Genomic DNA, 15,140 nt, shown 5'->3' on the forward strand with positions numbered 1-15,140 from the left:
GTGATTTACTTCTTAGCCGAATCTTGTTAGACCCATGCATGTGTTTTCGGTCAACTTGCCCATTTCGCTGGAGATCATCCCAGAAGTCCCAGATGGATGGGCGGCTTTCTGCAGTGGTGGGGAGAGTGGTTGTGTCACTCGGGGTTTTAGGACAAGAGTGAGTGGAGGGGGCAACCCTGAGGCTGGGTACATCGGTGACAGCACCGTGGATACCCACCACATTTACCGCTGCCCCGAGGAGACAGCCTGTGGCTGCCATGGGGGCGGAGGGGAGCCTGCCAGTCCTGCTGGGAAGAAGAGCAGTGCAAATGGCCTGTGGCAGCTCGAGGGGCCATCAGTTCTCACGTCCGCATCCCCGAGGGTCCCTCGAGGAGGTATGAGCTTTTCTTAAGAATAAAATGAATACCATGTATTATTGGCAGACAGAATTTTTAAATAATTTATTTTTAATTGAAGGATAGCTGCTTTACAATACTGGTTTGATTTGTGGCATACCTGAATTAACCTTAGGTGTATATATGTCCCCTCCCTCCTGAACCTCTCTCCCACCTGCCGCCCATTCCACCCCTCTAGTTGTTACAAAGCCCCGGTTTGAGTTCCCTGAGTCATATAGCAAATTTCCATTGAGTGTCTATTTTATATACGGTGGTATATGCATCCGGGCTACTCTCCCCATTCATCTTACCCTCTCCTTCCTCCCCACTGCCCTGTTCATAAGTCACTTCTCTAGGCAGACATCATTTTCACATTATAGACTTCTTAAAAAAAACCCAAACAAACCCTGATGCCTGCCCAAAGCTGGACACTCTGGAACCAAACACCAGCCTCAGGGGGTTTACCTGGGAGAGGCTGTGGCCTTGCTCATCAGAGGGGCTTCTGTTAAAACAGAGCGTTGTAGGTGGTGATAGTTTGTGTTGGAGGCTCACAGAGTACAACTTGGCTCAGAAGATGTAAAGAGAATGAAGCCAAGTTTTCTGCTTCCTTTAAAATTTCCTCTCTTGACCTCTGTTCCCCTGCCTATGGCTCACGTCAAGTTTCTTTCATAACTATGCATAAAGCTGAAAATGATGCAAACACTATTCCTGAAAAGTTAAACTTGGTGGTGTATTTTGTTCTGATGCATGTCATCCAAAAATGTGCTGACTTCAAAAGCCAAACCAAAGTTTCATCAAGACTAGGCATGCCACCCCTTGTCCAGATTTTGAGTCTCGTGAGGCGTTTTTACCAGATATTTCCACTACTCGCTTTTAAAAAACGATGCCTACCCTAGCCCCACGTGGACAAGGTCTGTTCATCAGTGACACAGGCTGATGAGGAAAATCCACAATCACCCACAGATAATGCAAGCGCCTAATGAGATTCGACAGTCTGGATCTTTCTAGAAACATTGAGCGTCCCCATTGGGACTCATAAGAAAAATCAACTCATAGGATTAATGTAGGAATTCATTCAATGAGTCAGTACTGTGCTGTTAATGAATTGGACTATTTGTACTAAACACTTGAGACAAATTTTATTTTCAATTATAGAGATGCGCATATTTGTCATTTCCATATTCCTTGGTGATCCCTAATTTTTACAGAGGCTAGATTCTTGAAATGGAGAGCCCCATCTATGAACTTGGAATAAAGCTGAGTTCAGTTCACATCACCAAGGTGCAAGACAAAATTTTATATAGTTAGTTCATTGACGTTGCTATTGGATTAAAATAAAAAAAAAATCTCAATATCACTACTTTGTGTATTGGGGAAAATATTTGTTGAACCATGATATGATATTCTCTTAGCAGCCTTTAGGAATGAGGGTACCCAGTGACTGATTAGGTAGCTCCAGCCAATATACAAAAGGATATTCCTTTTGGTTCGAAGACAGTCAGGTGACTGACTTCTTGGCATAACCATCTCCAATGGCTATTATCGTGCTGTTGAAACTCACACTGACTCATGACACTTTTTGTTTGTTTGTTTTGTCTTAGTTAGTGTTAAAATATTCACGTAGGTGGGAATTTTCCAGTCTAATAAAGTTAGAATCAGTGATGAGGGTGATGTACCTAGTGGAGGAATGATGCTTGGGAAACATACCTGGCTTACATAGTCAGAGAGACACTCACTGGGTCACTGGATCCCCCGAAAGGGCTAGAACGTGGCCCACTGTCAGAAACAGGCAGTATAGTCATCACATAGTCGGTAGACCTTGTTCCCAAACGTATCATCAGCTCTTAATCGATGTAAAAGCAAAACTTCCAACACTAAGTATTGGCCTTGCTTTGAGAATGTTAACTATGAGAGTGACTCCTGAGACTTAACAGCTTAGTAAGAGTGCTGGAAATGGATTCATTTAGCAAGAAGGCAACAGCAGACGTGGGGCACAGCAGCAGGGTTTGTCTGAAGGCGCACGACTTGGACACGCCAGAGAAATTAAGATCAAAACCAAAAAGCAGGATTGAGCTCTTAGCGAGTAACCATAAAGACAAGGAAAGCCCAGTTTTCCTTCAAACTTATTGTGGAAAAGCTTCCAGGAAGACAGTTAAAAATAGCATGAAAGTGTGTTTGCTATATTTTACGCTGACTCTTTGCTTTCACCAGAGGATATATAGTTTTTGGCTTTAAGGGGGCAAGAGGAAATAGATGAAAAGAAACACTGTAAAGCATCCAGGATTTCTGGCTGGCAGTCTCATACATGGTATGTTTTCACTTTAAATCCTTGAGACCTCTCGGCCTCCTGTGTGGGGTAGACACCAACTGTCGATACCCTTGGGGGAAGAATGTTCTTACTAGAACTGGTTACCCAAAGTGGATGTTTTAAGCCCAGCTGCTGATTGTCGTGGCTCCATCTTTGGGCACGCTTTTCCCTCCACTGTCGGGAGCTCTGGGGTTTGCTGTTTAACGGTCTTGTGTCGTGTCCTCTTTAAGAAAAGGACGTGCCCAACAAGCCCTTGCGGGTCCGAGTCCGCTCCTCCGACGACCGGCTGTCCGTGGCGTGGAAGGCACCGCGCCTGTCTGGAGCCAAGAGTCCACGCCGATCCCGGGGCTTCCTTCTGGGCTACGGAGAAAGTGGCCGGAAGATGAATTATGTCCCACTGACAAGAGATGAGCGAACGCATGAAATAAAAAAGCTAGGTGAGTTTCATGTTCATTGCCGTTCGATGTCTTAATGGTCTTGGTGATCATTTTTAGATCTTGATGCTCCTTTGAACAGAACGTTGTCTTTCGGCTGTGATGTTCATTTTTCCAGGTGTTTCAGTTATTCGGAAATTCACTGTTCTGCCCTCCCTCCACACCTCCCTCCTTTTCACCTTCCATCAGCGGTGGGACAAGGCCGCCCAAGAAGTGTCATCAGCGGCTTCCTGACTGGGGTCACGCTGATGCCGTGATGTGGGTCGGTTTTCTGGATGTGCTGGGGTTGGGGGGCGGTTGGTGGTGATGAGCCTAAATGCTTTTCCCATCTTGGCTCCACTTTCATCATTTAGCTTTTTTAAAAATATAATTTCATTTGTTTATTTTGGGCTGTGCTGGGTCATCATCGCTGTGCGGGCTTTTCTCTAGTCGTGGCGAGCCGCGGCTCCTCTCTAGCTGTGGTGCACGGGCTTCTCATTGCAGTGTCTCCTCTCATTGCGGAGCACAGGCTCTAGGGTGTGTGGGCTTCCATAGTTGTGGTGTGTGGACTCTAGAGCGCAACCTTAATAGTTATGGCCTACAGGCTTAGTTGCTCTGAGGCCTGTGGGATCTTCCCAGAGATCAGGGATCGAACCCATGTCTCCTCCATTGGCAAGCAGATTCTTTACCACTGAGTCACCAGGGAAGCCCCATTGTTTAGCTTTTTAAGCTTCATCTTAGATCCTGGGGCACTGGACCTTGGGTCCCATCGAGATGAAGTGTGGTGGCAGCTGATGGAGCCTGTGCCCCAAGCCTGCCCTCCTTCCTCTTTGCAAACTCTCACTGGATGAAGGAGGCATCGAATCATCGGCCATGGAGGCTGAAGGAACATTTGCCGGGAGAGGTTATGAGCTTGGTTGCCTGGTTCGAAGCCTGCTTGCCTTGTTCATCAACAGGCCTGCAGAGTGGACACAGGCCATGCTCCGAGGTGGGGCAGCGATGATCCCTTGCTCCTGGCATTCCTTGGGGGTGCCCTGCAGCACTCCTAAAACAATGCTGCTTTTCTCCCTTCCTTAATGCTCCCTTATCTACATGATGAGTTTGGCAGGGGGCGCCGGGGAAGCGTGGCCGGGCCCCTTCCTTCTGCATCCTATAGGGGAATTCGGGCTGCAGAGCACACAGTCTGTTCCGCTCCTCTGTGGCCGAGTCATGGAGGGCCCAGGTTTACTGGGGCCATGGGGTCTGTCTGCCTCTGGGGTTTGGTCTGACCTGCCGCAAGTCCTCCAGCTTGCTCTGCACCAGCAAGAGGCACTGTGCCCTCCCTCGCTGTTTAGTCTTGTCCCCTTCCTAACTGAATCAGTGCTCAGGCGAGGAAGAGGGTGTGATTCTACTGGGTCCTGCTGAGACTCCAGGGGGATACGGGGGTCTCATCATGATGCAGTCATGGTCCAGCTCCCAGCACATGTGATGAGGGGATGGAGACTTGACCAGGGCAGGTTTGAGCTGCGAGGCACTGAGCGGGAGGCCGGGCTGGATTTCCTCCCTGAAAGATCTTCAGAAGTTACCTTACTGTTCTGCTCAGACACCCGCTGTTGGAAGTCAGTCGGGCATTCCCAGGGCAGGATTTGCCTGGCATCCTGTGGGCTTTATGAGGTCGCCACGTGGTTGCACAGGCAGTCATGAGCCGGACATGGCATCGAAGCCTCAAAATAGATGCCAGGCTTTTTCCAGCCAGAAGAGACTACCTATCTGTCTGCTCCAAAGCCACATAAAGCCACTACAGATTGCGGGAGAGACTGCAGAAATCTGAGTGGTCCATGTTTTGTGAAGGCTGGCTTCAGTATTAGCAGCAAGACCCAGAGCTAGAGGCTTGACACCTCATTCGTTCATCCATCCATTCCGGGGTCTACCCCTAGCCTTGAGTGGTTGCGCTGTGCAGGTTACATGGCGGTTTCGGGGAACTGGACCAAATTCTACGCAGAGCATCAGCAGGAGAGCTGAGTCCCCACCTTTGCGTCTCTGACACTGCAGGTGAGCACTGTGAAAGTGGGGAGTTCTCACTGCCCGGAGTTCTTTCCTAGACACCACACATTGAAGTGTCCTTTGGTGTCGACAAGTTTTTTATCTGACTGGTTCTGTTAACTTTTTGTTTCCTTAGTAGTGAAGCCCTGGCTCACTTGAGCATAGCAGAAGGATTTTTTTTTTTTTTTTTGGCTTCCTGAACTTGAGCAAATGTTGGCACTGAGGTCAGGGGTAGGCCCCAATCCTAGCCTGAATGGACAGCTCAGGACCCCACCCACTAGTTTTGGAATGTTCAACAAATAAAAAGTGCTGGATTTGCCATCGTGAAGATCTACATGATCACAGAGGAGGAGGTCTCACTGGACACCAGCTCATCCTGGCCAGGAGGATGGGGCGACGTGAATTCCCGGGGATGTCGGAGTGGCCTGTTGTGTTCGAGGATGCTGGTCGCCTTACTTTATCCTGTGTAGGATTTTAATTCCACTGGTAATGCAGATGCCACAGAAAGCGTGGTACTGCAGGGAATGGCCAAACCTTAAGGAAACTTGGAGAAAAATGGGCCTGTGGTCCCATCAGCAGAAACTCTGCCTTCGGAGTCATTCATCAAACACGTCCCCTTGGGCATCTTCTATCAGGCACCATCCTCGCACGGCCCCCCGCAGTGCCCTACAGGGGCAGACGGTCCCCAGAGTGCGTAGAGCTCACTGTTGTGAAAGCGGCTGCAGGGGACAGAGAAGCGTCAGGGGCAGGCGGCTCTCTGGCCTCCGGGAGGGGCCGCCAGTGTTGAATCTTGTAGTTAGAGGAGTCCCCTGGGGGGTGGTTGTATACGGAGAGGGAGGAGGTAACAAGCCCAGAGGAGGTGGGAGCCGGACAGTAAAGAGGAATGAGCCTTTGGAGTCCTTCAGGACATTTCTGTGGACCTTTGGGAGTCAGTTTCTGCCACGTCACACTGAGGTCAGGAAGTGAGGGGAGTCGGTGGCTCTGATGAGCAGGGGTGGGACCTGGGGTCCCAGGGGTCCCTTGGATGGTAATGCTGCGCTCATTTTGGAAATTTTGTTTCTACTCCATTCAATGATAAAGGAGCGCAGGAAGAAGTGTGCTTTTATACCACTGGGTCTCTATGATATTTCTATGAAAAAGTGGTGAACTGTGGCATGCCCAGCTCTCAGGCGCTTTCTCAGCCCAGGGTCAGTACCCTATGGGTTCTGGGCTCTCTGCCCCTTCTCACCTATGTTACTAAGAGCCCAGGGCTTGTCTGAGACCAGCCTAGCATTTACGCCATGTCCTTGGGGTCATCTCACCCCACTGAGCTGGCTCCTCATTCATGAAATGGAGATGATGAGAGTGGCTTCCTCGTGGGGCTTTGTCGGGACTAAGTGAGGAACTGAGATAAAATGCTTAACCTGACACAGAGACTAGACCCGGCACACTCGAGCCGGTGTTTTAGTTTACTGCAGTGCAGCCTGTTCTCTGGAGATCGTCTCAGGCCACACTGACCTGGAGAGCACAGCAAGTCAAGAATCTGGGCATTCAGCAAATCAAGAACTTTTAAGAATTATATTGCAGACATGCAGGAGAGTCCGTCGTGGGAAACTGGTCTTTTCTTGGTGGTTCCTGATAAACGATGAGCCACTGCTTTTCACAGTTAGTTCTTTATACACATTCCTGGATTGTGAAATTGAACAGTGAAAATTTTCTTTGTTGACATTTGATGTGCTTGTCAGTAGCGCCAAGAGATTAACAGATCTGAAGGGACTCCAATGTTGAGACGTTTAATGTTCGGGGAATTCAAGTGTTACGAGCTTGATTCTTCCTTTTTGTAAAACGTAACATTTCAGAATTTTCTGAGAGAATAAGATGTGAGAGCCTCAGCCTAAGAATGTACTCTGGTCACAGTGTGAGTTTCATCTGCCCTATGTGTATCTGTATGACTCAATGACATGAGTGTGAGTGAACTCCGGGAGTTGGTGATGGACAGGGAGGCCAGGTGTGCTGCACTCCATGGGGTCGCAAAGAGTCAGATGTGACTGAGCGACTGAACTGAACTGAACTGATGTATGTATAGATACATAGAGACCATGCAGCTTGTCACTTGTTACTCCTTCTGAAACCATACTCACAGAAAACTAGTCAATCGAATCACACTAGGACCACAGCCTTGTCTAACTCAATGAAACCAAGCCATGCCCGCGGGGCAACCCAAGATGGGCAGGTCATGGTGGAAAGGTCTGACAGAATGTGGTCCACTGGAGAAGGGAATGGCAAACCACTTCAGTATTCTTGCCTTGAGAACCCCATGAACAGTATGAAAAGGCAAAATGATAGGATACTGAAAGAGGAACTCCCCAGGTCATTAGGTGCCCAATATGCTACTGGAGATCAGTGGAGAAATAACTCCAGAAAGAAGGAAGGGATGAAGCCAAAGCAAAAACAATACCCAGCTGTGGATGTGACTGGTGATAGAAGCAAGGTCCGATGCTGTAAAGAGCAATATTGCATAGGAACCTGGAATGTCAAGTCCATGAATCAAGGCAAATTGGAAGTGGTCAAACAAGAGATGGCAAGAGTGCACGTCGACATTCTAGGAATCAGCGAACTAAAATGGACTGGAATGGGTGAATTTAACTCAGATGACCATTATATCTACTACTGTGGGCAGGAATCCCTCAGAAGAAATGGAGTAGCCATCATGGTCAGCAAAAGAGTCTGAAATGCAGTACTTGGATGCAATCTCAAAAATGACAGAATGATCTCTGTTCGTCTCCAAGGCAAACCATTCAACATCACAGTTATCCAAGTCTATGCCCCAACCAGTAACGCTGAAGAAGCTGAAGTTGAATGGTTTTATGAAGACACACAAGACCTTTTAGAACTAACACCCAAAAAAGATGTCCTTTTCATTATAGGGGACTGGAATGCAAAAGTAGGAAGTCAAGAAACACCTGGAGTAACAGGCAAATTTGGCCTTGGAATGCGGAATGAAGCAGGGCAAAGACTAATAGAGTTTTGCTAAGAAAATGCACTGGTCATAGCAAACACCCTCTTCCAACAACACAAGAGAAGACTCTACACATGGACATCACCAGATGGTCAACACTGAAATCAGATTGATTATATTCTATGTAGCCAAAGATGGAGAAGCTTTATACAGTCAACAAAAACAAGACCAGGAGCTGACTGTGGCTCAGATCATGAACTCCTTATTGCCAAATTCAGACTCAAATTGAAGAAAGTAGGGAAAACCGCTAGACCATTCAGGTATGACCTAAATCAAATCCCTTATGATTATACAGTGGAAGTGAGAAATAGATTTAAGGGCCTAGATCTGATAGATAGAGTGCCTGATGAACTATGGAATGAGGTTCGTGACACTGTGCAGGAGACAGGGATCAAGACCATCCCCATGGAAAAGAAATGCAAAAAAAGCAAAATGGCTGTCTGGGGAGGCCTTACAAATAGCTGTGAAAAGAAGAGAAGTGAAAAGCAAAGGAGAAAAGGAAAGATATAAGCATCTGAATGCAGAGTTCCAAAGAATAGCAAGAAGAGATAAGAAAGCCTTCTTCAGTGATCAATGAAAATAAATAGAGGAAAACAACAGAATGGGAAAGACTAGAGATCTCTTCAAGAAAATTAGAGATACCAAGGGAACATTTCATGCAAAGATGGGCTCGAGAAAGGACAGAAATGGTATGGACCTAACAGAAGCAGAAGATATTAAGAAGAGGTGGCAAAGAAGAACTGTACAAAAAAGATCTTCACAACCCAGATAATCACGATGGTGTTATCACTCATCTAGAGCCAGACATCCTGGAATGTCAAGTCAAGTGGGCCTTGGAAAGCATCACTATGAACAAAGCTAGTGGAGGTGATGGAATTCCAGTTGAGCTGTTTCAAATCTTGAAACATGATGCTGTGAAAGTGCTGCACTCAATATCCCAGCAAATTTGGAAAACTCAGCAGTGGCCACAGGACTGGAAAAGGTCAGTTTTCATTCTAATTCCAAAGAAAGGCAATGCCAAAGAATGCTCAAACTACTGCACAATTGCACTCATCTCACATGCTAGTAAAGTAATGCTCAAAATTCTCCAAGCCAGGCTTCAGCAATATGTGAACTGTGAACTTCCTGATGTTCAAGCGGTTTTAGAAAAGGCAGAGGAACCAGAGATCAAATTGCCAACATCTGCTGGATCATGGAAAAAGCAAGAGAGTTCCAGAAAACATCTATTTCTGCTTTATTGACTATGCCAAAGCCTTTGACTGTGTGGATCACAATAAACTGTGGAAAATTCTGAAAGAGATGGGAATACCAGACCACCTAACCTGCCTCTTGAGAAACCTATATGCAGGTCAGGAAGCAACAGTTAGAACTGGACATGGAACAACAGCCTGGTTCCAAATAGGAAAAGGAGTCCATCAAGGCTGTATATTGTCAGCCTGCTTATTTAACTTCTATGCAGAGTACATCATGAGAAATGCTGGACTGGAAGAAACAGAAGCTGGAATCAAGATTGCCGAGAGAAATATCAATCACCTCAGATATGCAGATGACACTACCCTTATGGCAGAAAGTGAAGAGGAACTAAAAAGCCTCTTGATGAAAGTGAAAGTGGAGAGTGAAAAAGTTGGCCTAAAGCACAACATTCAGAAAACGAAGATCATGGCATCCGGTCCCATCCCTTCATGGGAAATAGATGGGGAAACAGTGTCAGACTTTATTTTTTTGGGCTCGCTCCAAAATCACTGCAGATGGTGACTGCAGCCATGAAATTAAAAGACGCTTACTCCTTGGAAGGAAAGTTATGACCAACCTAGATAGTATATTCAAAAGCAGAGACATTACTTTGTCAACAAAGGTCCGTTTAGTCAAGGCTATGGTTTTTCCTGTGGTCATGTATGGATGTGAGAGTTGGACTGTGAAGAAGGCTGAGCACTGAAGAATTGATGCTTTTGAACTGTGGTGTTGGAGAAGACTCTTGAGAGTCCCTTGGACTGCAAGGAGATCCAACCAGTCCATTCTGAAGGAGATCAACCCTGGGATTTCTTTGGAAGGAATGATGCTAAAGCTGAAGCTCCAGTACTTCGGCCACCTCATGTGAAGAGTTGACTCATTGGAAAAGACTCTGATGCTGGGAGGGATTGGGGGCAGGAGGAGAAGGGAACGACAGAGGATGAGATGGCTGGATGGCATCACTGACTTGGTGGACATGAGTCTGAGTGAAGTTCGGGAGTTGGTGATAGGTTTTAGTTTTTGTAGTTTATTTCCAAATAATGTTTTCAAGTTTAGATTAAATTGGATATTAGTGGGCCCAATGCACAAGTTGGAGGGTGGGAGTAGGGGTGAATGGAAAGAACAGTCTAGAAATAAAGGCTGAGTTTAGACTCCTCTGTTTGCTCTTAGCTCATCTTCAGAGATGCTGTTCTGAAGATTTTAGTTCAAAGGGCACAGCGTCCCCCTTGGGCTGAGAGCCTGGTGTACTTGCTACTCTTTGTCTCTCTCCTCTCTCCTTGATGACAAATAAAAACAGAGACATTCCCTCCTATCTGGAGATAAAAAATATTTAGGGAATTACTTGGAAAAATACACTATTCTTTTCTTTTTTAAACATTGTTCATCTTTCTTTGACGCTGATCCCGTAGAAACCCACTTTTTCAGGAGTTGTACGTAAAAACGACTTCCATGTTTCCCGACATAAATTGTGTTCTTTTTGAGTTTAGTTCCTACAGTTCTCAGTCTCATCTGTAGTTGTCCTGAATAAGTTAGAATGCCAATAAGATGAGAAGGGAAGGAGGTAAGGGGAGGGAGACATCGACAAGCAAGGGGTGTGCTTTCCAGAGACCCAGTGGCGGAACCTCATCCCTCGCTTGTTGGTCTGCAGCCTCCGAGTCGGTGTACGTGGTCTCTCTGCAGTCCATGAACTCCCGGGGGCAGAGTCAGCCGGTCTACAGGGCTGCCCTAACGAAGCGGAAGATTTCAGGTATGTCTCCAGGGACACATCTGGTCAAGCCAAGGTCTAGGGCCTGGCTGTTTTCCAATGATGCTGGCCGGGTGACGACGTACATGGATTTTATTGGGTATAGGGGGAGACAAGGGGGTAGACTTGGTCACATGTGGGAGGCATAAGTGTTTCTTTTCTACTCAGAGGCTAGAGTGTTCCTGTGATGCAATCTATCCCTGTGTATATTTGAATGGCTTCAGATTTGTCTTGAAAGCCCCAAGCATTTATTCCATTTACAGGCACGGTCTGACCCATGCATAAATTGCCCTTGGTGATAGACTGGGAACAAAGAGAGAGAGGAGGGTAGGTGTGGATGGGGCAGCACACAAGATATGCCCTCATGCTTTATTTCAGCTAAAACGGCCTAAAAATGGCATTGAGAAGAGTGAGGGAAAATGTAAAGCTGGCATGCTGATAGCCTGACTATTGGCCACTTACTTAGGGATGGTTTTTTCCACATCTGTTCACAGGTTTTTTTATGTCAGTCATATAGCAGCAAATTATGTATACCTTTTCTGGATCACATGCCTTAATTTAAAGAGGCAACCTTTGACATAATGATATTTGTGAATTCACAATGTATTTGAATAATATATTTATATGGTATACTCTTATATTGATAGTTACTGTAATTGTACATTATATAACAAAAGTCACACATGTATGATGTTTCACTTTTAAAAAATTCTTTAATTGCTCCTCTAGGAGAAGTCCCTGTCACTTTTCTAAAGGCTACGTAGTTAGCTTCCCCTACTTGTAGTAAAGCCACAACCTTTTGAAACATGATCTGTGAAAGTTGAAAAGACAAAACAAATGAAAAAACCGCAAAACTCCAAGAGACTAAGAAAAGCAAAACTGAAGACATCTTGTGAGTCTCAGTGTTACAGACTGCACATAAACTCTGTGACTTTACTGTAGCCCATCGGAAACTGGCAAAGTGAATTCTCTTTTCTATCTGAATATAATATTTAATCTGCTTTGGAATCATATATTCTAAATTGCAAAGACATTGAACTCAATGTGATTTGTGCAAATGTTGAGCTAGAATTTTTATTTCATGCCATAATCACCCAGGAAATGCTCTGAATTGAACTTTTCTTCCCCAAACTTTTGCTTCCTGTAAAACCAGTATTATTTCCCAGAAACTCAGAGTGTATACTGAGAAAGCTCTGAGTGATCTGGAGTATCTCTGACCAAGGCAAAGCATCTCTTTTTGCACGACTGTCCTTATGTTGATTGGGTTAGGCAGCTTAGAATGTATTTAAGAAGAGAAAGAATGGAGATTTTTGGTTTTCTGCGTTGACCAATCAAATAATTGCTTGACTTCCTATTCATTTTATTTTATCTAAATCAAGCACAAACAATTTAATAACTAGGCTCTGGGGGCCAGTGGGACTCAGGGCAGAGCGTATTGTAGGGACAGCCTCTCCACACACCCCATTGTCGTTGCAGAAGAGGATGAACTGGACGTACCTGAAGACATCAACGTCCGCGTTATGTCGTCCCAGTCTGTGCTGGTCGCTTGGGTGGATCCTGTTTTGGAAAAACAGAAGAAAGTTGTTGCATCAAGGTACTTTTCCTTCTTTCTTTGTCTTTATTTTCTGTATGAGAGACATGGTTTTTCTGGCCCTGAAGAGACATATATTTATTTGAACGATTGTATTTTCAGACATACGTGAACGCTGACTGCTTTTGTAGCTGACAGGTAGACTGTTCTAGGACAATCTAGCTGATTCTGTGGGTGGTACACATTCCCACAGTTTATATGTGGGTAAGACACACAGCAGGCCCTCACATCTCATCTGTTCATAGTCTGATCTTGTGTCTGGGATTTTCCTAGATTCTGTTTCATTCTTTGCCCCAAGTTTTGCTTTGTCTCTTGAATGTTCTGTTCAGGCACAGGGGATATGGGTCCATCTTAGGAAGAAGAGCCTTACCGTCTTCCTGGTATATGGAGATAGTGGCCGCAGGAAGGGTCTTGTGTAGGGTGGTGGGCATGTGTCTAATGTCTTGTGCAAAGTGACTCCTCTTGAAATAGTCTTCAAATGCTGCATGGCTTCCCATCCAGCTCATCTATACATATGTAACAAAATGTGCTTTATTTTGTCTTAACCCATGATGTTATGCTCTTCTGGTTTATATGGTCATTTGCAATAGTAATAGAAGAAAAACCAGTCATGAGGTTAAAATAATTTTTGTGTTAAAAAGGCCACTGTTATTGTTTGGTCCTTAAGTCATGTCCAACTCTTTGTGACCCCACGGACTGCAGCACACCAGGCTTCCTTGTCTATCACCATCTCCTGGAGCTTTGCTCACACTCATGTCCATTGAGTCAGTGATGCCATCTAATCATCTCATCCTCTGTCGACCCCTTCTCCTCCTGCCTTCAGTCTTTCCCAGCATCAGGGTCTTTTCTAACGAGTCGACTCTTCTTATCAGGTGGTCAAAGTATTGGAGCTTCAGTTTCAGCATCAGTCCTTTCAATGAATATTCAGGGTTGATTTCCATTAGGATTGACTGTTTTGATCTCCTTGCTGTCCAAGGGACTCTCAGAAGTCTTCTCCAGCACTACTGTTCAAAAGCATCAGTTCTTCAGCACTCAGCCTTCTTTATGGCCCAACTCTTACACCCCTACAGGACTACCAAAAAAACCATAGCTTTGACTATACAGATCTTTGTCAGTAAAGTGGCCACTGGTGAATGCCATTTCTAGTTAGTGGTAGACCAGTAGTCATAAAAATGTGCATTAAATGACTAACACACGGTCAAGAGAAAGCACACAGCCAAGAGAAAGCCAAAGACTTGGTGGTCTAGTCATTATATACTATTTTTTTAACCTATTTGCAACCAGGAAAAGTGAATATACTTTAGAAAATGAATGGAATATAATGCTGAGTGTATATATATATGTATATATATATGGTATATAGATGTTATTCTACATTATAGATATATAAAATATTATTTGTTTTAGCTAGAGCTTCTGTCACTGTCTGCTAGTAAAAAAAGACATCTGCTTCTTGTCAGAGACCTCAGAAGATGCATATGTGGTTCCCTCCCAAGCCATAGGGCCTCCCCCAGCAGGAAGTGTTCCTGATCAACATGGACTTTGATTTTCAACATCCTGATGAAAACAAAAGAAGACTTGAGTTTTCTTAGTAGAACTCTTACTGCTAATTGGTGAACTGTGTCTGCAACTGAGGGCTTCCCTGGTAGCTCAACTGATAAAGAATCTGCCTGCAATGCGGGAGACCTGAGTTCAATCCCTGGGTTGGGAAGATCCCCCAGAGGGAAAGGCTACCCACTCCAGTATTCTGGCCTGGAGAATTCCATGGATTGTTTAGTCCATGGGGTTGCAAAGAGTTGGACACGATAGTCTTATCATAACTAATGAAATACCATAATGAGTAGCACACTGTTAAGGCATCAAATGCCGTCTACTGTAAGGCGGCCACAAAGAAAACTTATGAGAAAAGCGACTCAATTGACATGAATTTGAGCAAGCTCCAGGAGACACTGAAGGACATGGAAGCCTGGTGCTCTGTAGTCCACGAGGTTGCAAAGTGTCGGACATGACTGAGCGACTGAACAACAATAAACGGTGTTTGTAACTTGTAACGTCGAGTGTTGAGGGTGTCTTCTGCCTGGGACTGTCAAATATGACTGCGTTGGGTCACATGGCACTCCTCTGCCTGGTGATCACACAGCAGAGTTCCTCTTGTAAGCCTCTCTCTCCTGCTCTGTTTGTTGTACGTTTTTGTTCCGTCTCACAGAAATAAGTCTACTCAGAACTACAGGCGGCCTTTCCTCACAGAACTCATAGAAAACACACCAGCTTTGGTACTTAGTGAGTCTTCTTGTCTTTCTTTTCTGGAGAGCCAAGGTGCTTTGGGCTGGATCTGGTTCTTAATATTGTTCATTCCACACCAGGTATACACACACCCAGCACATACACACCCCTGCCACATGCACACACACACACACCCCACATACACATGCACAGGCAACACATACACACACACCACAT

General features: G+C 45.4%; 1 protein-coding gene across 3 annotated transcripts in view; it reads left to right on the forward strand.

The window, feature by feature from the left end:
- Positions 1-15,140, forward strand: part of FNDC1 (fibronectin type III domain containing 1) — a 112,086-nt gene that overhangs the window by 46,689 nt on the left and 50,257 nt on the right. For all 3 annotated transcript variants that reach the window (XM_040238914.1, XM_040238915.1, XM_040238916.1), the window contains 3 exons: positions 2,913-3,119; positions 10,994-11,092; positions 12,566-12,683. In XM_040238914.1, the coding sequence (XP_040094848.1) occupies positions 2,913-3,119; positions 10,994-11,092; positions 12,566-12,683 (424 nt within the window). The remainder of the gene's footprint in view (positions 1-2,912; positions 3,120-10,993; positions 11,093-12,565; positions 12,684-15,140) is intronic.

Source organism: Oryx dammah, unplaced genomic scaffold (assembly GCF_014754425.2).
Source record: "Oryx dammah isolate SB20612 unplaced genomic scaffold, SCBI_Odam_1.1 HiC_scaffold_4, whole genome shotgun sequence".
In the NCBI taxonomy this organism is placed as follows: domain Eukaryota; kingdom Metazoa; phylum Chordata; class Mammalia; order Artiodactyla; family Bovidae; genus Oryx; species Oryx dammah.